The 21,419-nt window shown below is 37.6% G+C and overlaps 3 protein-coding genes across 10 annotated transcripts; 1 reads left to right on the forward strand and 2 right to left on the reverse strand.

The window, feature by feature from the left end:
- The first annotated feature begins 5,548 nt into the window (after positions 1-5,548).
- Positions 5,549-8,779, forward strand: LOC103318965 (Core-2/I-branching beta-1,6-N-acetylglucosaminyltransferase family protein). Of its 2 annotated transcripts, none has more exons than XM_008220439.3 (3): positions 5,549-5,925; positions 6,129-6,754; positions 7,894-8,779. In XM_008220439.3, the coding sequence occupies exons 2-3, from the start codon at positions 6,215-6,217 to the stop codon at positions 8,533-8,535; spliced, it is 1,182 nt and encodes a 393-aa protein (XP_008218661.1). In that variant the 5' UTR covers positions 5,549-5,925; positions 6,129-6,214; the 3' UTR covers positions 8,536-8,779. The 2 variants fall into 2 exon arrangements, with proteins under 2 accessions (XP_008218661.1, XP_008218662.1); XM_008220440.3 differs by having other exon boundaries at positions 6,134-6,754.
- Positions 8,780-8,983: 204 nt separating this feature from the next.
- GRP23 (glutamine-rich protein 23) lies at positions 8,984-13,101 on the reverse strand. Of its 2 annotated transcripts, XR_016124164.1 has the most exons (3): positions 10,708-13,101; positions 10,235-10,308; positions 8,984-9,384 (listed from the first exon to the last, which is right to left on the reverse strand). XR_016124164.1 is itself a non-coding variant. In XM_008220441.3 (2 exons), the coding sequence occupies exons 1-2, from the start codon at positions 12,934-12,936 to the stop codon at positions 10,291-10,293; spliced, it is 2,247 nt and encodes a 748-aa protein (XP_008218663.1). In that variant the 5' UTR covers positions 12,937-13,101; the 3' UTR covers positions 9,522-10,290. The 2 variants fall into 2 exon arrangements, 1 of the variants encoding a protein (XP_008218663.1); XM_008220441.3 differs by lacking the exon at positions 8,984-9,384 and having other exon boundaries at positions 9,522-10,308.
- Positions 13,102-13,975: 874 nt separating this feature from the next.
- Positions 13,976-21,348, reverse strand: LOC103318967 (general transcription and DNA repair factor IIH subunit TFB1-3-like). Of its 6 annotated transcripts, none has more exons than XR_016124165.1 (21): positions 21,212-21,348; positions 20,981-21,078; positions 20,659-20,737; positions 20,466-20,524; positions 20,295-20,358; positions 19,734-19,896; positions 18,617-18,692; positions 18,332-18,427; positions 18,052-18,096; positions 17,848-17,904; positions 17,523-17,678; positions 17,355-17,420; positions 16,924-17,047; positions 16,694-16,750; positions 16,472-16,581; positions 16,180-16,371; positions 15,928-16,041; positions 15,687-15,764; positions 15,243-15,286; positions 14,438-14,497; positions 13,976-14,347 (listed from the first exon to the last, which is right to left on the reverse strand). XR_016124165.1 is itself a non-coding variant. In XM_089046033.1 (21 exons), the coding sequence occupies exons 2-21, from the start codon at positions 21,059-21,061 to the stop codon at positions 14,258-14,260; spliced, it is 1,815 nt and encodes a 604-aa protein (XP_088902159.1). In that variant the 5' UTR covers positions 21,062-21,078; positions 21,212-21,348; the 3' UTR covers positions 13,976-14,257. The 6 variants fall into 6 exon arrangements, 5 of the variants coding, with proteins under 5 accessions (XP_088902159.1, XP_088902156.1, XP_008218664.2 ...); XM_089046033.1 differs by having other exon boundaries at positions 15,243-15,290; XM_089046030.1 differs by having other exon boundaries at positions 13,976-14,352; positions 15,243-15,290.
- Between the last annotated feature and the right edge of the window lie 71 nt (positions 21,349-21,419).

A 21,419-nucleotide genomic window follows, 5' to 3' on the forward strand; every position in this document is an offset into this window, starting at 1 on the left:
AGAGAGAGCTGTGCGCGTGAAGAGAGAGATAGAAAGTGAAAAATCAGATTTTTACCCTAATTCTTTTCAAAATAATTACAAGTTTACCACTGAACTTATTTTGGTCGCCAAATCTTCGTTACAACTCCGATTCAAGCCTACCACATGTCTACGGATTCGTCTCAGCACGACCAAACCAAAAATTCTAGTAACTGCCCCAAACTCTTCCCGAATAAGAAAATGACCAAAATACCCCTACCCCAAGGGTAAATTCGAAATTTTACTTAAATAATTTAAATAGGAATTAAATTTGGAGTCGGGGTGTTACATAACTAGCATGTCAGCGTGTCAATTAGCTGATTCTCTAGTGGAGGAAGGATTGAAGTTGTGTATTGATCCTCATCAAGTGCTTGCTGATAAAGGAAGATACCCAAGACTTGTAGGGAGATTAATGTACTTGGCACACACAAGGTCGGACCTTGCCTATGATTTGAGTATTGTTAGCCAGTTTATGCATAATCCTGGAGAACAAGTGCAGTAATGCGAATTTTGAGGTATTTGAAGTCTTCTTCTGGAAAAGGAATTATGTTTTCCAAGAGTGATGATCATCACAAAGTTGAAGCGTATACTGATGCTGATTGAGTTGGTTCAATAGATAACAGACGATCCACTTCTAGGTACTTCACCTTTGTAGGTGGTAATCTTGTTACATGGAGAAGTAAGAAGCATAATGTTGTTACAAGCTCAAGTGCAGAAGCCGAGGCATGGGACTTGGGAATTGTGAAGTGTTATGCTAAGACAACTCTTGCAAGATTTGGAGTATTCGTCGAGACTGCTGATTCGATTGTATTGTGACAACAAGGCCGCGTGTGATATCGCTCACAATCCAGTTCAACATGACATAACAAAACACGTGAAGGTTGACAAATTTTTTGATCAAGGAGAAATTGGAAGCAAAGATATAGAATTGCCCAAGATTCGATAAGAGGATCAACTGGCTGATGTCCTTACCAAAACAGTATCAAATCAATTGTTTTCAAAAAAATTTAGCAAGTTGGGCATGTGTGACATCTATATATGCACCAACTCGGGGGAGTGTTGCGATAATTATGTAATTGATAGAGAATTAGGAAAAAGTCTAACTTACCTTATTTATCTTCCTGTAATTATGGTATTAGTAGGGTTGTATATATGCCTTATTGATGAATGAGAAAAGGTAGGACAGATTATTCCCAAAACTCTGAATTTCAACTAACAGTAAGGTTCTGAACCCCAAAAGGCAACCTTATCAATTAAGCTTGCTAGCTTTTTGATCATGTAGAAAATACAGAGCCTTGAATTGAATGCATTTGCAAATACCTAAACTACGTTATAAGAATATATCATGAGTTATCACACCTAATCCATTTCACCATCACCCATCATCTTCTTTTAATCCCACTTTTTACATAATAAAAAAAAAAAGTGGTCTTGATATTCTACAAGTCCCTCATAATCAAACATCTCAAAATAAAAGAAGGAAAACAAACAACATTGCTTAAAGAGAAGGAAAGACATTGGGAATATGTACAAACGTTTTACACAGCATTTAAGCTCCTATTCAAGCATTTTCTGATTCCTTAAGGTTTGTGCATCCCATATCGCTTGTGGTTCGTATTACATACAATTAATAAAGGAAGATAAGTAAAGATTGTGGATTATAAACATCCTCAATGGATTTCTTAAACCATCTTTTTAGATAAAATTTAGGGAGGAAGGACATGTTTACGTAACAGTAATGGGTATGGGAGAAAAGGGAATGATTTCCATTCCTGACTTCCCTTGCGTTTACTTGTAATCAGGAATTAAAAAATAAGTGGGCCCCACCTCAAAATCCGTAATCACATTCCCTCAAAACTAGGTATCAGATCAACTAGGGAGGAGTAGTTGATACAATTCTCATTCCTATTTTCTTGTAATAACTTCCAAAAATACCCTTACCACTTTACCATAATTCTAAAACACCCAAAATCCTTAAAAAAAAAAAAAAAAACTCACGCCAAGAAGTTCCAAGACGCTCCAACTTCTTTTTCACCTTAGCGTTGCAGACACAACCTCTCATAAGCAGCAGCAACGCCTTGTGCTATGAAAGGCATTCTATCTATCTTTCTTCTTCTTCTTCTTCTTCTATCTTCTCTTTTCACATTCATCAGAAAACAAAGTATGGTCATGGATAAAGACTTTTGTGGAGATTATATATCTCTTTTTTGGTAGTATGAAGATTATGTATGGTTATTATTATTTGATTGTTTACTAGTTACGTAAGTGAAATATATATATTTATTGGAGTTTATTTTTTCGTTCGAAATTGGCTATGGACAAAGGTGTTATTGACATTATATCATTGAACTAAGCTCATGTTGTTCATCTTGTTCATCATATTGATTCCTCATGTTTACACCGCCTTACTGGTTTGCTGCAGGATTAGTTTGGTCTCGTTAGTCAATTTGAGAATTATATATGTGCTGTGGTGAAAATGTGCAAGACATTTTAGTAAAATTAATTTGGATTCTGATTCATGCAAATTAGTAAGAATAATGCTACTCTTACCACATTTGTATATCACATTCTCATACCACCTTATGTGGCAAATGAGGTGGACAACATATCAATTAAAATTAATTTAAAGTGTTCTTATCTTTTATGATTTATTGACACTTTTTAATTAATGTGATTGTCCACTTCATCTGCCATATAAGGTGGTATGAAAATGTGGGATATAAATGTGGTAAATGTAGCATTACTCAATTAGTAAACAATAAAAATGGGAATCAATCTCATTCCTTTGCTAATTCCATATGTTTCGTAAACAACTTAATGGGAATGATTCTTCCCATACCGATTCAGTAGTTCCCCGATTCCTAAATTCTCTGATTCCTTACTTTCTCCATTATTGATACGTAAACATGCCCGAAGTGAGAAAACCCACCTCCAACCATGTTCCCTATTTAGCTCCTAAAATAGGGAGACCTCTAGGAGCTCCTAAATATGAGGAGAATGGACTCCCAGTGGCTCCCTATAATTTAATGATGCCTTATTTAATGAATATTTTAAACCTTTAATTAATATTTCCTTTTTTTTAAATATTATTTTTCTTATAGAGATGGACCACTTTTGTTGAATTTAAAAAAAATAGCATTTATGACTCCCTAAACTAGAGAGACTAGAGAGTATGATTGAAGTTGAAAATTTATAGAGAGCTCCTAAACTGGCTTTTGTGTGTTTTTGGCTAAATTTTAACTAAAAAATAGAGAGCATGGTTGTAGATACTCTAAGATATTAAAAGTTATTTGACATGTTGAAAAGAAATATAAGATCAAATAGTTATTAATTGTAGACTTTATATCACAAATTTGTCCCTGAGGTTCGTATATAAATTATTACAATTTACACAAGACTAAATGATTACGAAACCACTATGATGATTATTAAACCAACTTTGCTTAGAATATATTCCATCTCTTGGCACTATGATAGAGCCAAAATGTGGGATGTGATAAAAAATGGTTTTAATCCTATAAAAATTAGGCATATTTATTAGATACACGAGGAACATCCACATCAAATAGATTCATGGTGTAGATAGTCTCGCCTACAACTACGGCTCTCCCTCGGAAAGAAGTATAATCATGAGTGTCAACTTCCACTTTATTCCAATTCTCTTTACCCGGGTGAAAAGCAACGACATCGGAGCTTTGGCGTCCGTCAAACAGTGCCTACAAAATAATGCCATAACAAACAGCATATCCAGTTACCCACCTAAAAGGATAACGTCATGGAAACTCTGGCATTTGCTGCCAATTTTTCTTATTGGGATTGTATTTCGCAAAAGATGGAAAAGGATCTGTTACAAAGCGCGATGCATCTTCAAGAAAATAAAGTCTGTCATAAGCGGACACAACTGTTCCACTCGGCTTAAACTCTAAGGTAGTAGTTATGGAGGGATCTAATAATGTCTTACTTTTTGTATCAAATGACCTAAGGCAAAGTTTATCGCAACCATCCTTTGTAAATACATATAGTTGGGAGCGGTTGAAAATCCTTGCAGCGGTATTAAAACGACTGAACTTGACTAGAGGTTCAAGTGCTGCTCCTCCGCCCATATCATCAACTTCTCCCCCGTATTTGAATTTAACTTCATACAAGGCTCCTGTGCTTTCCGTATTGTACGTCATCACTAAAAACACAGATCTATGTGCCCCCAATTTACTGTCATTGATGCATGCTCCTCCATGGGCAAACTGGACAGAGAACAGAGATATATAGAATAAGTCAAGCTAATCTTTTCAGACAAGTCGAAAAAGTTTATAAAATAAAAAGCAACGGCGAATCAGGAAAAACAACAATTAAGCTGTGTACTGACCTTTGGTAAGGATGAACGGCCCCATGTTTGTGAGCTCGAGCCCTACTGGCGCGTAGTAGCTCATCTTCAAGGGAAGCCATCGTCAAGTCATGGTCCTGAACATCTTGACCCGAGGTGAGCACAGCAGCAATGGAAGGTTGAGATATTTTCCGATCCCCCATGATACCAAATAATTGTTAGGGCCTTTCCTATTGAAATGCTAAATTGAGGCACAAGGGAATCTAGGGTTTGGGGATGCCGCTGCAGAGGGGAATATGATATGAGGAAAGTTTCGAACTCATATAAAATATACGACACAGCACATAAAAATTGGTTACGGGTTATATTGTGCCCAAAGAATTGACTTCCCATTTCAATCCAGAATAGTTTGGCTAAGTATTGATTTCTTTATTCTTTTTAGATTCCCTTTTAAAACTATCTACCAATAATACCAGAATTTGTCAGTGTTACTTGTTTTATCATGCGATGTTTTATAATATTTGAGTTTGTTATTTGTTTTATGAGATTGGAATTAGTACATGAATTATATACATTCCTAGCCTTATTCTTTTTACTAACTATACAGAATTTGTACAAGAATAGGAATTGTAAAGTTGTAAGGTTATTTTTGAAAGACAGTAAGGGATAACTTAAATAGGAATCGGATCAACTACCCCTCACTAATTGATCAAATTCATAATTTTGAGAGTATATAATTACGGAATTTAAAATGGGACCCAATTATAAATATGAAGAAGTCAAGAATTGTAATTATTCCCTTTATTTTCCTACCGATTGAGGGTAAGTAAGTAAGCATGCCCTTCTTACCGAATTTTTTTTTAAAAAAATGGAACCAAACCGGAGAAAAACCGCCAACGTTTATTCGCTAGTGGTGTGGTGGTAAGAGATCATGGTTGGTTTAGCAGGCGCATGATAGCACCGAAAGTTGCAGCGAATTGGAATTGGGAAAGATTAGGCTTAACGTGCGTAGGGAATCGACGACATCAAAGCTGTGGGAAAATCCAATTTAATGTATAAAAAGAAAGACCGTGTCCAACTTTCTACTTTTGCTGGTGTTTCCAAACTGTAACCACCACTTTCCACTTTACAAGCAAACAAACAACAACAATCACTCCCACTCGGATTCAGTCAGCCTTCCCATAAAAAGAACAATATCTCAGATTCTCTCTCTCACTCTAACACGCGCACACAACACAACACAACGCAACGCAACATTCTCTCTCTCTCTCTCTCTCACACACACTTGGCTGCCAATCAAAATCATCACCAACCCCACTTTGTATATGCTTGGATGCGTAAGGCTTCCTGGTGAACCACACCGACTTTATTCACAATGCTTGTCCCTTTCCATATCATATACATATAAGACTAAATTGTTTGGTCCAAATCTCTCTGCTTTTCTTCCTCCCCAGAATTTTCCAGCCCAAGTTGTTATTTCCCAGAGAAGGAAAAAAGCCTTTCATATTCGACCTGCTTCAACCCTTTTTAATTTGTGGATGGTATCTTCACCATCCATCATTCATCAACTGAGTTTTGAGTTTAAGGTGCCTCCAGGTTCTATTATTTATTACTCTTCTTTTATGTTATATTCCTTTTTCTTTTTTTTTCTTTTTTTTTCTTTTTTGGTAATAATTATTATGTGGGTCCTGGTTACAAAAACTCAGTAGTAGTTGATGATGCCTGTATCTCAAGGATTTTAAGTACTGGGTTTTCGTAGATTTGTCTTGATTCAATTTATATGATTAAGGACAGAGATTAAGACTTGATGGAGTGAGCTGAGCAAGATTTGGTGCGAATCTAGACTTGGAATTTGAATTTGTTTACTGGAAAGCCATGGCAAGAGGTAGGGGAGAGAGAGAAGACTATGAGAAGAACCCGGGTTTGCTCTCACTCTTGCAAGTTCTCTCATTCTTGGTTGTTTTTGTTGCCGGGGTCGTTATAGGATTAGCAACAAGCGCGCATATTAATCGGCATTTTGGTTCACAAACTGAGATTTACTCCTTCATTAATCACTTCTCCTCCAATAAGCCAAATGAGGAGGAAAATTGTACCATTGTGCAAGGTTGCGAGAAGGTTGATTGTTTGAGCATGGAGACGTTTCTTCAACCGAAGAATTTGACACACGATATGTCTGATGATGAGCTCTTTTGGAGAGCTTCAATGGTGCCCGGGAAGGAAGACTTTCCATTCGAGAGAGTGCCTAAAGTGGCTTTCATGTTTTTGAGTAGAGGACCTTTGCCCCTGATGCCATTGTGGGAGAGGTTTTTTCAAGGCCATGACAAGTTTTTCTCGATTTACGTGCACGTGCTTCCAGGGTATAAGCTCAATGTATCTAGCACCTCTCCCTTTTATGGACGCCAAATTCCCAGTCAGGTACAAGGCATGCTAAATCATGTACTTTTTTGTTACTGATACTCTGCTGTTTTAATACTTCTCATTGTTTCTCTTGATTTATATACTTATGTTATCACTGTATTGTTGTAGTTTCATATCAATGTTGTGAGGTTGACATGAAAATAATTGCCTGAGTTTGGGGTGGAGGGAGTGAACTGAATTTCTTAGCTACGGAAATTTGATTTGGTATAAATTTGAGTTCATTTATGTTTTTGTTCATGGATTGTAGACTCTTTTACTTGAAATTTCACTGATATGCTTTTTAGTTAAGTGATAGCAGTAGCTAAGTGCTAATTAATTTGGAAGTGACACAGTAGCCTCACTTGGAGTGAAACGAATTCATCATTCCTCTGGTGTAACTTGTTTCAGAACTATGTATATTATCCATGTCTTGCTATTTTCCTCATCATGATCCTTAGATTTAGTTGTCATCATGTCAATAAGTTTTAGCATGGACCCAATTTTGGATACTTATTAGGTATTTTTTGTTTCCCATGGTGTTGTAACGCTGCCTTCTCAGCATAATAGAGTTGCAATGGGGAGTTTCAACTGGATACCAGATGTTTGTGTATCAAGTAGATGGTTAGATTTAGATTTTTGTTTAAACTTGTACAGCATGAGATATATCTACCTTTCAGGAATGTTCTTAATTGATCTTAGACAGTGGTGCATGGCTGCAAACAGAGAACCCTTAATTGTTCTGCAGCCATCCTTTAATCTATGAAGGTTGTGCGGACATAGTAGATGCTAATTCTTAGTAAGATTGGTTATTCTTTCTTGAAGGTACTTATGCAGAACTAAGTATCACCTAAGATACAATTGCCAACAGTTTAATCCACGCATTTCATGAATGGTTCACAGGTGCTTACATTTGTGTTTGTTTTCGTATCTGTTGTCATTGTTTTTACTAAATTGTGCCCTTCCTGGCACGTTTTTAAAGGTTATCTTTTTCTTTGATTAATAGATTTTGGTAATTAACTACTCATTTCATATTTCCCCATGTGATGTTTACTGTGATTCTGTGAGTCTTACGTATAATCTACCATTCCTGGAGATAGTGTTCTATGCATTCTCGATGAATTATATGCTCCCTAACCTTAAACATTTATTCTATTCAGCTTGTTTCATGGGGAACAGTAACACTAGTTGATGCAGAGAGGCGCCTTCTATCCAATGCCTTGCTTGACTTCTCAAATCAGCGCTTTGTTCTTCTCTCCGAGAGCTGCATCCCAGTCTATAATTTCCCTACTGTCTACAAGTATCTCATTGGCTCTAACCATAGCTTTGTTGAGTCGTATGACGATCCTGGCCGTTATGGACGTGGTCGTTACAGCCGAAAAATGCTTCCTGAGATTGAACTCTATCAATGGAGGAAAGGGTCTCAGTGGTTTGAACTTAGCCGTACGTTAGCAATTTACATAGTCTCAGAAACAAAGTACTACACCCTCTTCAGCAGGTATTGCATGCCTGCTTGCTACCCGGATGAGCATTACATGCCAACTTACTTCAACATGTTCCATGGATCGCTAAACTCAAATCGGACTGTGACTTGGGTTGACTGGTCGCTGGGAGGTCCGCACCCTGCAACATACGGGGGAGATAACATTACAGAAGATTTTGTACGGTCGATACGAAACAATGGAGCACTATGTCAGTACAATTCAGAGATGACATCTATTTGTTACCTATTTGCTAGGAAGTTTGCACCAAGTGCATTGGAGCCATTGCTGGAGCTGGCCTCATCAGTGATGGAATTTTGATTCTTTGAGCAGAGAATTTTTTGTAGGACTTTTATTCTTGTCCAACCGTAGGGGTTTTGGCCAATCAGTTTTGCCTCTATACAAAAATGTACAGGTAGTTTTGGATAGAGAGTTTGGGTTCTTTATCATTGAGAGAATATGTTGGTTCTTCAATAAATTTTGGAATCCGCGAACTCCTTCGAAGAAGGAAAGCATCAATATAGAAGATCAAATTTATTAATGGTACTGAAATCTTTTTGGTGAACTATCTGGTTTGTTTTGTGTTGGTGGGTTGCTTTGTGTATGCGCACGACAAGAGAACATTATAAAATCTTTTAATGGATTGAGGACAAATCAGATTCCAAGTGATTTGATTGTCTTGTTTACCAAAGTGTGATCCATGTTTTCATACTGATTGTTAAAGCATGAAACTGAATCGACACAATGACACACATAACAATAAGAGATAGACACCCATGAAATTGAGCTACATCCACTGTGATTCGAACTTGCATGAAATAGAACAAGTTCACTGACCTAACCAACTGGACTAATCCACGTTTGCTACCTCAAATGTATTTTGAGACAAGAGAAAGGGATTATGACACAAAAGCTTTGTCTTAAACTCTGATAATAAACAACCTGTTTCCAATTGGGATTTAAGGGCTTCCTAGTTTTAGAGTGAGAAATAGCAGCTGAGCTTCTTCATGACCTCTTGAAGGGAGAAAACGACTTTATCTTGCATTTTTATCTAGATTTCATTTCCCATATTTTGGTTAGATCTTGATGAGGCTAATGGGTCTACTCAATTCAAATTTCAATCAAGCTGTCCATGTGGGCTTGATTAAATTGATCTTTGCACATCCAAATCTGTTTTTAAGAAAGAAAGAAAACATGTTTCTGCATTAAGTTTATTCATATTTGCACCATGATCTTTCTCAAATTTCATATCATATAGTTTGATCATGTTTAGACTAGCAGATTCAATCGATTCAATCAATCTGCAATAGCAAGAGAAAATATCAACGTAACATTAATAAATCTGCAATAACAAGGCCATGTTTCAGTTTTGTACAAGCAAACCCGACAATTCTACAATGAGAAGCAAAATATTAGTCTGACGCAAGGCAATAATACATCTTAGATTCACAGAAGTGGGCAATAACAAATCCTGTTGGAAAAGTAGGAGGGAGGGAGGTCTTTTATGATGCAGTATCATTAAATCTGCAAAAGCAAGAGCAAGAGCAAGGCCTAATACAAAATATATATTCGGCTTAAAGGAGCTGAGTCAATGGGGCGAAAATGAAATATACACAAACTACAAACTACAAACTAAAAGTAAACAAAAAAAATACTGAAAATGACATAAAATGGATGAGCCATAAAGTTTGAAAAGGGTAGATAGAGTCACATAAATTTCGACTAATCAAAATGACGGTAACAAAACAATTTAAGATATTGGATAGACAATAATATAAATATATTAGCAGTTGAGTGCATATGCAGTAGCAAAGCACCATCTACTGAATCGACCCAAAATGCGTTTTACTTCTTGTACCATCACAATGAATCCGTGGTCACTTGAACAAGTAATGCAAAGGGATGCTACAGAGGCACAGCGCAAATTGTGCAAAAATGCAAGTCACCACGAAGAACCAGTTTCAAGAAAAACATTCAAACTACAAAACTGAACACCAGTCACCAGGATGTGATCACCTACCGTTCATCTTTAGGCTGTGAATCTCAATACTAATGCTGTGATTCATGAAGCCAGATTTAGGAAGAAACATTTTCCTGAAACATAGATTACCAAGTTCATAGTACAACGTACTCAAAGTCAGTCATCATTGGCCTACAAGGTCATCTCATATATTTAACATGCACAATACTTGACCATTGAAATTTAACTTTATTATAAGTCAAAGTATCTTCAATAACTATGTGGAACAAATAAATTATCCTGTTAATTTCTATAGAACATATAAAAGAGAATTAACAGTGAAGACGCAATTGAAGCCCCTTATACACCCAATTGAAGCCCCCACTCTTACTCAAGTGAAAACACCACAAGCTTGTAGCATGGAGAGACACTTAGCATAACCATGATGTAGCATTGGCCAACTGAAAATCAGGACAGAAAAGTACTGGCATCTCAATCAATGACTTAATATCTAAGAATCAAGCAGCTGCTACCTGTTGTGTCATCTGAGGGGCTTCTGATGGTGATTGTTGTGATTCTATCCCTTGAGCAGATCCTGACAGAGGGTGCTGTGGTCCTAGGGTCTGAGAAGCTTCAGATGGTGGGTATGAAGCCGTCACGTGAGGGACTCCGGACGGCGGATGGTGTGGTACTGCTACATGGGGAGCCCCTGATGGGGGGTAATATTGCCCTGCCATTTGAGGGGGTTGAGCCGGATGGTGCTGGCTTGCTGCCATCTGTGGAGAACCTGTTGATGTTTGGTAAGTTCCTGCCATTTGATAAGGTCCAGATGGTGGCTGATACGGTCCAACCATTTGACGGGGTGCTGACGATGGGTGATGTTGTCCTGCCATTTGATAAGGTCCAGATGAGGGCTGATATGGTCCAGCCATTTGAGGGGGTGCTGACGATGGGTGATGTTGTCCTGCCATTTGAGAGGGTCCTGATGGAGGCTCCTGTTGTCCTGCCATTTGAGGCGACCTCATTGGCTGGAATTGCCGAGGTCGTGCCTGTGCTGGTGTGTATCCCCACTTACTCATATTTAATACTCTCTGAATCTCCTCACCACGCCCAGCTTTTCCAAAAACCTCATTTACAAATTGCTGCAATGCTGGAGGAACACCAATGCCATACCTCACCATTTCTTCCAGTAAATCACGGCTTGGGTCAAATGCATCTTCATTGCAGAGCCCCCTAATCACAACATCATAGAAACTGGCATCTGGTTTAGGATCTTTTTCTCCCAGTTTCTTCAAAATCTGTGCACAGTCCATTGCCTTCCCGTTCTTAATCAATTCATCAAACACCCTGTTACCAAGACTAGCAACCACTCGCAAACCAACCTCCGCCATTCTTCTAAATATCTTAAGAGCATCATCTATCCTCTCTACTTTCAAATATGCATCAATCAGAGTCCTATGAGTAGTGACATCCGGGGTCAACGCCTTTGAGGATAATTCTGCAAACAGTGTCTCAGCCTCCGATAACATCCCATTCTCACAGTACCTGGCAATGATATTATTATACCCTGCAACATCCATAGAAAAAGGTCTCGAATTCACCTTTGTACCCACCTTCTTAAAGGTGGCAAGCGCCTCATCAAACTTTCCAAGCCCAAAACACTCATTAACCATTATGTTAAATGTTTCCGAATTCACAGCCTGGATAGTTGGCGGGGTGTGATTATCCAACATCTGATCGAACAAAGCCCAGGCCTCCTTCTTCTTCCCATGCTTAAGCAACACCTCCAAAAGAACATTACCAGTTGCCGTGGTCATCCTAAACTGCCTATCTAGCTCGGACTTGTATGACTCCATTGCTTCCTTCTCTTTCCCCTTATTGAAAAACCAATCCATAAATGTCGCATTCACAACCCCATCGTACGCCAAACACCTATCTTTAAGCTCATCAAAAAGCTCAACAGCCTTGTCAAAATTCTCCAAATGCAAGAATCCATTAATCAAATTATTATACACACCAGAATCAGCGCCGAGGTTCTTATTCAACATCTCTCTCAACAAATCCACAGCCTCACCTATCCTACCGGCATCGACCAATCCTTTAGTCAAATGCCGGTATGTCACCTGCGAGGGACTAAAGGGGGCATTTGCAAGTATATGCCGATAAACCTCGAGGCCCACATCAACCCGGCCATCATCGCAGTGAGCATTAATCAAAATATTATAAGATACAACATTTGGAACAATGTTCGATTGGTTGTAGAAGAAGTGGAAGAGGGCAACAGCGTCATTGTACCTCTTGGCACGGTACATGGCAGCGACGATGGCGTTGCAGGTGAAGACGGTGGGGCGCGTATTGGAGAAGACCGAGTGGCGTGCAACGGCGGAGGCGGCGTCGAGGTCACCGGCGCGTATGAGCGACTGGACGCGATTGTGTAGGTTGAGGCGGTGGCCCACAAGGGCCGAGGTGGTGTCGGGGAGTCGAGGCGCGTTGGGGTCGCGTGGGGGAGGAGGGTGTGAGTCGCGCCTGAGGGCGTTGATCGGGGGCTCGATACGGAGGCGGCGCTTGCGGCGTCGGCGCTCAGCGGCGGCTTCTTCGGCGGAGGAGAAGGCAAAGGTGCGCGTGGCGGAGGTGGTATGATGGAGAGGAATGCTAGGGTTAGGGTTCTGGAGGGAGAGGGAGGCGAGGGATTGGGTTAGGGTTAGGGAAGGAGGGGTGGAGGGGCGGCGGAGAGAGCGGAGGAGGAGGCGATAGAGTGACATGGCTGTGAGACAGTGAGAGAGTGGTGGGAAATGCTTAAACCCTAGCGAATTGGAAATGAAGGTGAAGTGAAGGGAAGGAAGGCAGAGGGGTTTAGGTGGTTTTCTCTTCTGCTTTGCTGCTTGAGAGAAGGTTGTGTGTAAGTTTATTTATGTTTGGGCCAAACCAAACTGAAGGAAAATGGAACCTAGACATGTTGGGTTGGGTTAAAAACTTGCCCCTAATTTATCAAAATTTTTTATTTTGCTAAACCCTAATTTATCTAATTAAAATAAAATTTTATAAAATTAGAACTCATCCATAAGACGTTCTCTATAAGACTTTAAATTATAACCTTATAGAATTTTTTTAATAGGTATCGTACTCATCCATAAGACGTTCTCCAACTAAACAGAGACAAATAACTTTATAATTATTTGTTCTTGTGTCTCATAATTATATGGAAAGACGAGATTCGTAGCATCGTCTATGACTGCTGTTTATTGGTAACCAAATTTACAATATAATTATCCGAACTATAAAGAGTCCAATTTTCATGTTTTCCTTTTCCTTGTGCCAATCATGTTTCCCCCTTATTCTTCTGACATGTGTCCTCTTAACTAACAGAATGTTAACTCTGTTAAGTCTATCAATTTTTATTAAAATTTTATATCAATTTTTCGTGCGATGGATGGATTTAGCAGCTAAAATAAAAGGAGCACATGATCAAAAGCTTTGCGGATCAATGGAATGGTTACTAGATAGATATGCATGCTTGGAGTTGGCGACCTAAATATATACAAGGGAAGGTCATGTCTAAACTATCATCTCTCATCCCATCTCATGCTTCCAGAAATAAACTTACTCTTTCCAAATTATAGCTTCCTTGATATACAGAGTATATATAATCATACCATTTGGTTTTACACCCTATTTATGTTCTTTTTTTGTTTTGTTTATTTAAGTTTTAAGGAAACCAAAAGAACAATCAATGAGGATACACTTAAAAAGTTATAATCTTTTCTTTTGTGAGCTAAATGAAATGAAATAATAAAGCAAACCTTTTAAATGAGGCTAAAATGAAATGAAATGAAATAATGGTGTGCAGAAGCCAGCAGTACAAACAAAAATACTTCTACTTGTACCCAATTGTCGACTCTTCTTCTATGCACAATTGGTTAAATAGTCCAACATCAATTTATTTTTTACAACATCAAATCAAAAACCTTGTCAATCTAGCACAAGCTCATAGCAAAATTCATTGGATGTACAGTTTTATATGAGATGGCTACAAGATAAAGGCAGCACACAGTCACAGATACACGGGTTGTGGGCAAACTTCTCCTACGAGTTTCCATTTGGTGTCTCTCCTCCACTCCTTGCTGCTCTTTTCTGTAAGTCCGCATCAAAATGTTGAAAAGCCGCATCAAGAGCCTGCACTAAAATGGTCTTAGTACCATTTGACATTCTTATTCAAATACATTAATCCTTGCAATTAAACTGAAAATCAATGACAATATTGACCTGATGCATTGGACGAACGAGGAGGGAAACCTGGTGCCGGAAGTCCGATTGCTTTATCTCCTGGAAAATTTCATTTGATACATGAACTAAGTAAAATCCTCTTTTAAAACAATCAAAGACTGATTTTAATTGGGGATTTAACACATGAATTACCTATATTAAAAGTATAAAAGAGAGAGAAAATGTGTTTTTGACCAAAATGACATTTTCTGTTTTTCCTTAAAACAGAATTAAGGTGATGTTAGAATGCAAAGGTTGGAGCACTAACTGAGACTCTCTTAATAGACAAAACCATAAATAAATATACATTACACCAAGCCAGTTGTGTCTCAGTGCTATATCACGGTAATGGAGGATTCAACTTCAATAAGAAACATCTCTCTCCTCTCCAAACATTTCCATCCCTCACATCCCAATGAAGATCTTTAGTTCTGTTCACAGAAAAGCCCCAAGGAACTCTCGTAAAGGTATATGGCAACTGGACCTTAACTCAGGGTGACTCTATATTAGCCACGAGGAATGGTCCATATGGATAACCCGCTAAAGAAGGCCCAAGAGCACTAACTACTTGTGGGATGAAGGAACCCTAATACTAGTGGGCTGTTCTCAGCAGTTCTAGCTCAACATCAACAATAACCCTTTCAAGGAAGATAGATCAAAATCAGTTCATAGTTTTGAGCTTTTGTCAAGTATTTATATAAAACACAATATGGTGTTTCTTAGAAAATGCATGTGGGGGACTCAACTAGTATGTTAACAAAGCTTGGAAGCCAGTTAGATAAAGATAAACTAGCACAAATTATACCTCTAACTGTCGATAAATTTGTGACATGGCATCCTTCAGTCTGCCTACCTGCATGAGAATTTAATGAATCCACAAAAAATAATAATAATAATAATTTAAAAAAATCATGCTTAAGAAATTCAAACAGCTATGCTAATGAGTTATGATTTTCTTATCCTTATTTGAACAAACACGGCAAAATTCTCAAACACCCTTTGACCCTTCATCAACCTATTGGGTAAATAGGTTCCAGGCCAATTTGATTCAATCGTAGCCTGCTATATTATATTATATTAAAATATTCAAAAGATGATTCGGGCTTGTCCTCCCCTCAAAACGGGATCTTCCATAACAAGAATCCTCCTCATAAGTCCTAAGGTCAAAATCTTAAAAATCTCTAGCAATCATTTCATTTCACAACATATCACATAAAGGAACCCCATCTTGTGAGTTATAAAAACTAACCTTAGTAGATAGATATGTTGTCGTAATTGGATATGAAGACCAAAAGTGCCTCAGTAATTCTTGAATGGACATCCAGTGCTGGAATAAGAAACATATCCATAAAATCAAAATCTAAAGCCAAATTTGTCATACTTCCTCAACTCTAAGACAACAGAGGGAACACAATTAAGTTTTTCTATGCTATCTACAAAGCGGCTAGTAGTCTTTAAAAAAATAAACAAACAAGTTGTTATTCACTCACATGCAGAAGTTCCTCTTTCGTTTTGTTTGGCAAACTGTCTAGGACACTGTCCTGAGGATTCTTCCCAAGTTGATACTTCGTACTTGAAATATTCTGGGTCAGTCCATTAAGAACCTATACCACAGAAATGGGAGTAAAATTTTCTTGCCAGTTAAGTATACACGCTTATAAATATACATATCACATCTTGATGTGTCTTTGTGCTTTCTGGCATATCATATATTGAAAAAGACCTGGAATGAAGATATATACCGTAATAGCAATTTCTGGTGCAACTGTGGAATTTTTCAAACCAATGCTCTTAATTTTAGATATAGCCTCCCTCAAGGAGCCATATGCTTCCTCAGTAGTCAGGCTGCATTTTTTCTGTTCAGTTCCAGTACGTGAGTCATCCAAAGTTTTAAGTGCATTAACTTGTTGCGTGTCAAAGTAGTCTCGAGGATCCTGTTTCCAAACACATGAAACATCTAGAGTATCAGAAGAAAATAAAAAATAAAGTATGGATCTTCTGAATGAAAACTGTTAGCCTACAGTCAAAGTTAACCTTAATACATAATTGAGCAACAGGATGATCGTGATGTTCTTGAAGGTCCTCTATCTCCGTCATCCGAGTAATCCTATCAAGTCTATCCTGTTCAGCACTCTCATCAGACTCTGCAAAAATAACAGCAAAAATAAGCAAAGATGCTGTGCTACTATCAGAAATATTGAAGGGAGGAAAATCCCAATGGATGAACCAAAGGGCGAAACAAAGGACCATGCTAACCCCGTCTTGACTGCATAAGTGCCTCCGCAACAGTTCTTGGATCTTCTAAATCAACATCTGCAGTCAGGTTCACAAATCAAAGTTATCTACTAATTTACTGAAAATATAGTGACCTAAGAATCATACTTTCATGGTTTGTTATCTACATCAGATTAAAATAAATAATTTATTCTTATGGCATGTATTAATTAATGGAAGGAAAAGGAAATAGGTTCAAGAGAGATTCTAACCAACTGTTCTTCCTTGAAGAACAACAGCGCCTTGTCGGTTAAGGTCTTGTGATAAAGTCCTCCTGTATAGCTCATTCTGCAATTCCGTGACGTCCTTGCTTCCATCACGAAATATCCCATGATCCTGATTTTTAAAAACATTGCGAATAAGACACGATAAATGAATGCAGCTTTCCTGTATCCCTAGAGACGTTAAGTATTATAACAAAAAAAAAATTGTGATGGATCAAAAACATAAAAGAGCATTTAGAATATGACAATGTAAAATAGAGGAATATATGAGGAATATTCTGCAATTTACCATTTATAAGATTATGACCCAAATGCCAAATCACCTTAAACTTTCAGATATTAGACAAACTAGATGACTGCCTTCATGAAAACTTAGAAATTACTAAAATAAAAGGCTCAAGTGTTTATAGACAACATACTGGAAGATGGGTATAATCATCTCCTTGGTCAGCTTCCATATCTAAAGTTGGATCAACCCGTCGAATCTGCAAAGAAGACATGCCGATAAGGAGAAAAACAAATGTAACAGAAACATCCCAGGTAAATCAAGATTTAGAAGGGGAAGAAAATGATTTTCTAAATAGCACCTTCCGACGAGCTTCACTTGCCAATATAGCATCCTCCTTCAAAAAAATTGCCAGTTCCTCATCCTCAGCAGCTTCTGCTGCAGCTGCAACAGCATTCCTTGTACTGTGGAGGTATTCCGCTCGGAAATATTTTGTCCAGAAGTCTTTTTCTGTCATCTGAAATAAGAATAAAAAAAGAAAAAAAGCTAGAATCATGCTTTGAGAAATGTAAGAGAGCAAATAACAGACTACCCAATTCTCTGATTATTATCCTAGCCTCCAACAAAACTAAGGACACGGAAAACTGCCTGATTATGTAAAGTTTTTGTTTCAATATCCTCACTACCTTACTGGGAACCAGAGTAAGAAATGCCTGGTGAACAGCTGGTTTCAGGGCAAAAATCTGAAAAGCAATGTAACAATTAAGCATAAGAACCAAAGAAAGTATTCCCAAGATGGATCACTAGCTCTCATACAGAGTATTTGTAAACGTCAAAATGGAAGCTTTATGTTAAAGAAAACAAAGAAGTGCAAAATAAAAGAACCATACCTGATATTTAATCTCTGGAGTCAAATTAAAAGTAACCTTGTTCATCTGGATATTTCCGCCAAAAGAAAAAAAAAATCAGAACCACAATTAAATGAGGAAGAAAATGTTATCCATAACAAAAGGAATCCTTGTTTATCAAAAAATAGTTCTACTAAAAGCCACCAAGGAGATGCAACTCTCTATAAGGAACAAGTAATTGTTGACAAGAAGAAAACAAAGCACTCATTAATCAAGGAGAGAGAGAGAGAGAGAGAGAGAGAGAGAGAGAGAGAGGTTCTACCCGGCCATCAGTCATAGGTTTGGTGTCCAATATCATTGAACTTCTGAAACCAACCCGTTGCTTTGACTTTGTACGGCTATCTCCATCAAGCAACTTCTGCAAAATTGAAAGAGTAGAAATGTATCTATATCACACTACACACTTTCTGCTAAAAATAGTTTCCATTGTAAGCATAGCCCCAGAGAGGGGGGGAAAGATCCAACACAATGTGTACACTTATAGTTAAAATACAAAATTAAACACAGAACTTGTACAAACATAGATGTCTGCAATAAACTATCTAACCTTCCTAGTTGCCCAGAACTCAGATTCTGTCAAGACACCACTGATTACAAATTGCATATGAAGTTTCTGCAATTCACTGAGAAGAATAAAATTTAGTGATACAAAAACAGGAAGTATAAACACAGATTATGTCAGTTCTACACTGAAAATGCTACACCCAGAAGCAAACAATCTAGTAACAGGAATTATCAAGTTACACCAGTTCTCAAAACACAAATTAGAAGCGTTTTGGTGGACAATTACTGTCTAAATTTCCACCTAGAAAGCAAATGCAAACAAAAATAAAAAAAAAGCACACAATAGAAGGCAACATGATGGACAAAAAGAGTCACCTTCACTATTAAAGAGGGAAATGATAATAGCAAGGTGATTGCAAAACTATTTTCGACTTCAGATGTTCAGACACACACACAGCCACGCAGAACCAAAGGGGGTAAAGAAGTAAGAAGCGTGAGGCATATTTCACCTGCTGCCACATCAGCACTCCATAAAATAATTAGATGGAGTTTAGCTTTCGTCCTTCAACCGAAGCATAGGAGTACAATTTAACTTTTAAACTACCCAGTAGTGGAAATTAGACCTATAGGGACTAGCAATTTAGTTTGGCTTTGAATAAGTACCAGGAAATTATTGCAAATTCCTTGTACCAGAAAACGGATCGTGCAAAACACCATGGAGCAAAATTGTTTGGAAAAAAAGACAAAAAACAAGTATTTGAACTCAGCAATCTGAACTTGAAAAGAAGGGACAGGAAAACTTTAAAAGTGGAGGCCAATGGCCATCCAGGTTTGGTATTTCTATGGTATTAGTTGTACCATATCAATGCTTAGTATTTCTATGGTATATGCCTATAGAAAATATAAAATGTATTTTAAAAGTACATAGGAAAGAAAAACAGGCTTGAACTTGCAAAACCATGTATGAGTTGAAGGGTAGTGTGATCCTGATTCTTTCCTGCTCATCATATATTGGATTGAAAAAAAGTAAAACTGCATAATATAAAACATATCTATATAAGAAACAAAACAAAATAGCTTAAAGCTTTTCCATAGCAATACAGAATGGGAAATGCTGATGATTGCAACCTGATCATGCGGGTACAGGAGACTACAGTTACCTGTCTTCTTGTAATAGCTTCATCCGGAGCTGCATTTCTGCAGTACTGAGTTGTTCATCAGGCAATGTGACTCCAGATTTCTCAGAAGTCGTTTTTGCAGCAGAAGTAGGTTTTGCAGCAGAAGAAGCTTTTGCCGCCTCTCCAGACTTAGCAAGGGCATTGCCTATTTAAAGCATCAAATAACACAAACTAAGAGTAAATAATTAACCAATACAGCAACCAAGACAGAACAGTCAAATGTTATATATATATATATATATATATATATATGTGCAGTGTCATAAGCTTCAAAAGAAATCAGTGAAAATGGAAAGAGCAATGATTGGCAATGAATTGCATGTGGATAACAGAAAAGGTGAGGGCATTAAAACATTCCTTGCACATCTAAAAATAGCATTTGCATGGAAATTTCTCAAAATTCAACTAAATGGCATAAGTCAGAGTATACATCAGCAGAATGGTAGATTTGCAGACAATATAGAGCTAAAGAAAAATGTGAAACTGAGAATTTGGACAAAATCAATCTAGACTTCTATTAGATGTTCTGGATGTGATTGTTACCTACAAAATCTCGGCATACATGAAGATCGTGAAAACTTCCAAACTCAAAAATGTAACATCTATCCTGGGGAATCACAGAATAAATTTTTGTCAATGAAGAAAAAGGGAACTGCATTAGACTAGCTCTAAATTAGTGGGAGGTCATATCATAGGTTACAACTAGAAGAAAACCTTGTCACTGAGATTAAGCCAAGGTGGTTTATCTGTTCCCTCCTTAGTGTTTTTGTGACCTGAAAATTCAAAAGAAAACGCAATATAAAAAAATTACAACTCATATAACTAGCATGATATGTAGGGAAATTGAATGATGGGATGCTAAAATGAGTAAGATTTTTTTTTTTTTTGAAGGAAGGAAAAGGAGTACCTGTAATGTATTTAAACTCCACATCGAACTTCGCAGCAGACGAGGGGTCGTTTGGCCTGAACACAAACTTGTTCTCTGTCTGCACAGGCCAATGTATGTTCAAAAACAAAATTAAACAAACAAAATGATTCCATACATCACCAAGAATGAGAGAGGGTGCACTTTTAACAATTACCCAAACTAGCATTTGGTAGAATGTGGTAGAATACAATGTTTAAAACAATGATGAAACTTAAGACTAATTAAATTTGTATTTTTTGAAAAAGAAAAAAAAAAGCAATACAAGGGATGAGAAAAAGTGAAGAATTCAGTAATGGAGTACCATAGTTAAAACGCCGGGAGTCCCAGGATCTTTGATTTTAGACTTGTAACTCGCACGCTTCACCACTTGCCTACACGACATCTTCTTCGCGATCGCTTCTTTAAAAGAAATTAAATTTCACAAAAACCAAAAGAAATTCAAATCAATCAAATTTGTAAAAATCCTCAGATATGGAGTTAGGGTATTTGACGCAAAGCAATGATGTAGCTTAGGGTTTTGGGTTGTTATTACAGTTACGCGACCGAGGGAGAGGCTCTCTCTCTCAGAGTACTCTGTGTATGTGAGTAAGCGTCTTTCTCCTCCTATGAAAGGAAGGGACTATTAGTCGAACCCATTTATTTGCTAAACAAACCCCGCACTGTTTTTTTAATGAATAATACTTAATTACATGTATTAAATTAAAGAAGTTGGCCAAAATACAAAACTAAAGAATATCATT

The sequence above is a fragment of the Prunus mume genome, linkage group LG2 (assembly GCF_029339155.1).
Source record: "Prunus mume cultivar Tortuosa linkage group LG2, ASM2933915v1, whole genome shotgun sequence".
Taxonomy (NCBI): domain Eukaryota; kingdom Viridiplantae; phylum Streptophyta; class Magnoliopsida; order Rosales; family Rosaceae; genus Prunus; species Prunus mume.

Coding starts and splice junctions, on each gene's coding strand:
- LOC103318965 (XM_008220439.3), top strand. CDS start 6,215: ATGGCAAGAGGTAGGGGAGAGAGAGAAGACTATGAGAAGAACCCGGGT. Junction 6,755..7,893: donor GACGCCAAATTCCCAGTCAG/GTACAAGGCATG, acceptor TATTCTATTCAG/CTTGTTTCATGGGGAACAGT.
- GRP23 (XM_008220441.3), bottom strand. CDS start 12,936: ATGTCACTCTATCGCCTCCTCCTCCGCTCTCTCCGCCGCCCCTCCACC.
- LOC103318967 (XM_089046030.1), bottom strand. CDS start 21,061: ATGTCGTGTAGGCAAGTGGTGAAGCGTGCGAGTTACAAGTCTAAAATC. Junction 20,359..20,465: donor GGCTTAATCTCAGTGACAAG/GTTTTCTTCTAG, acceptor GTGATTCCCCAG/GATAGATGTTACATTTTTGA. Junction 17,421..17,522: donor CAAGTGAAGCTCGTCGGAAG/GTGCTATTTAGA, acceptor TCTTCTTTGCAG/ATTCGACGGGTTGATCCAAC.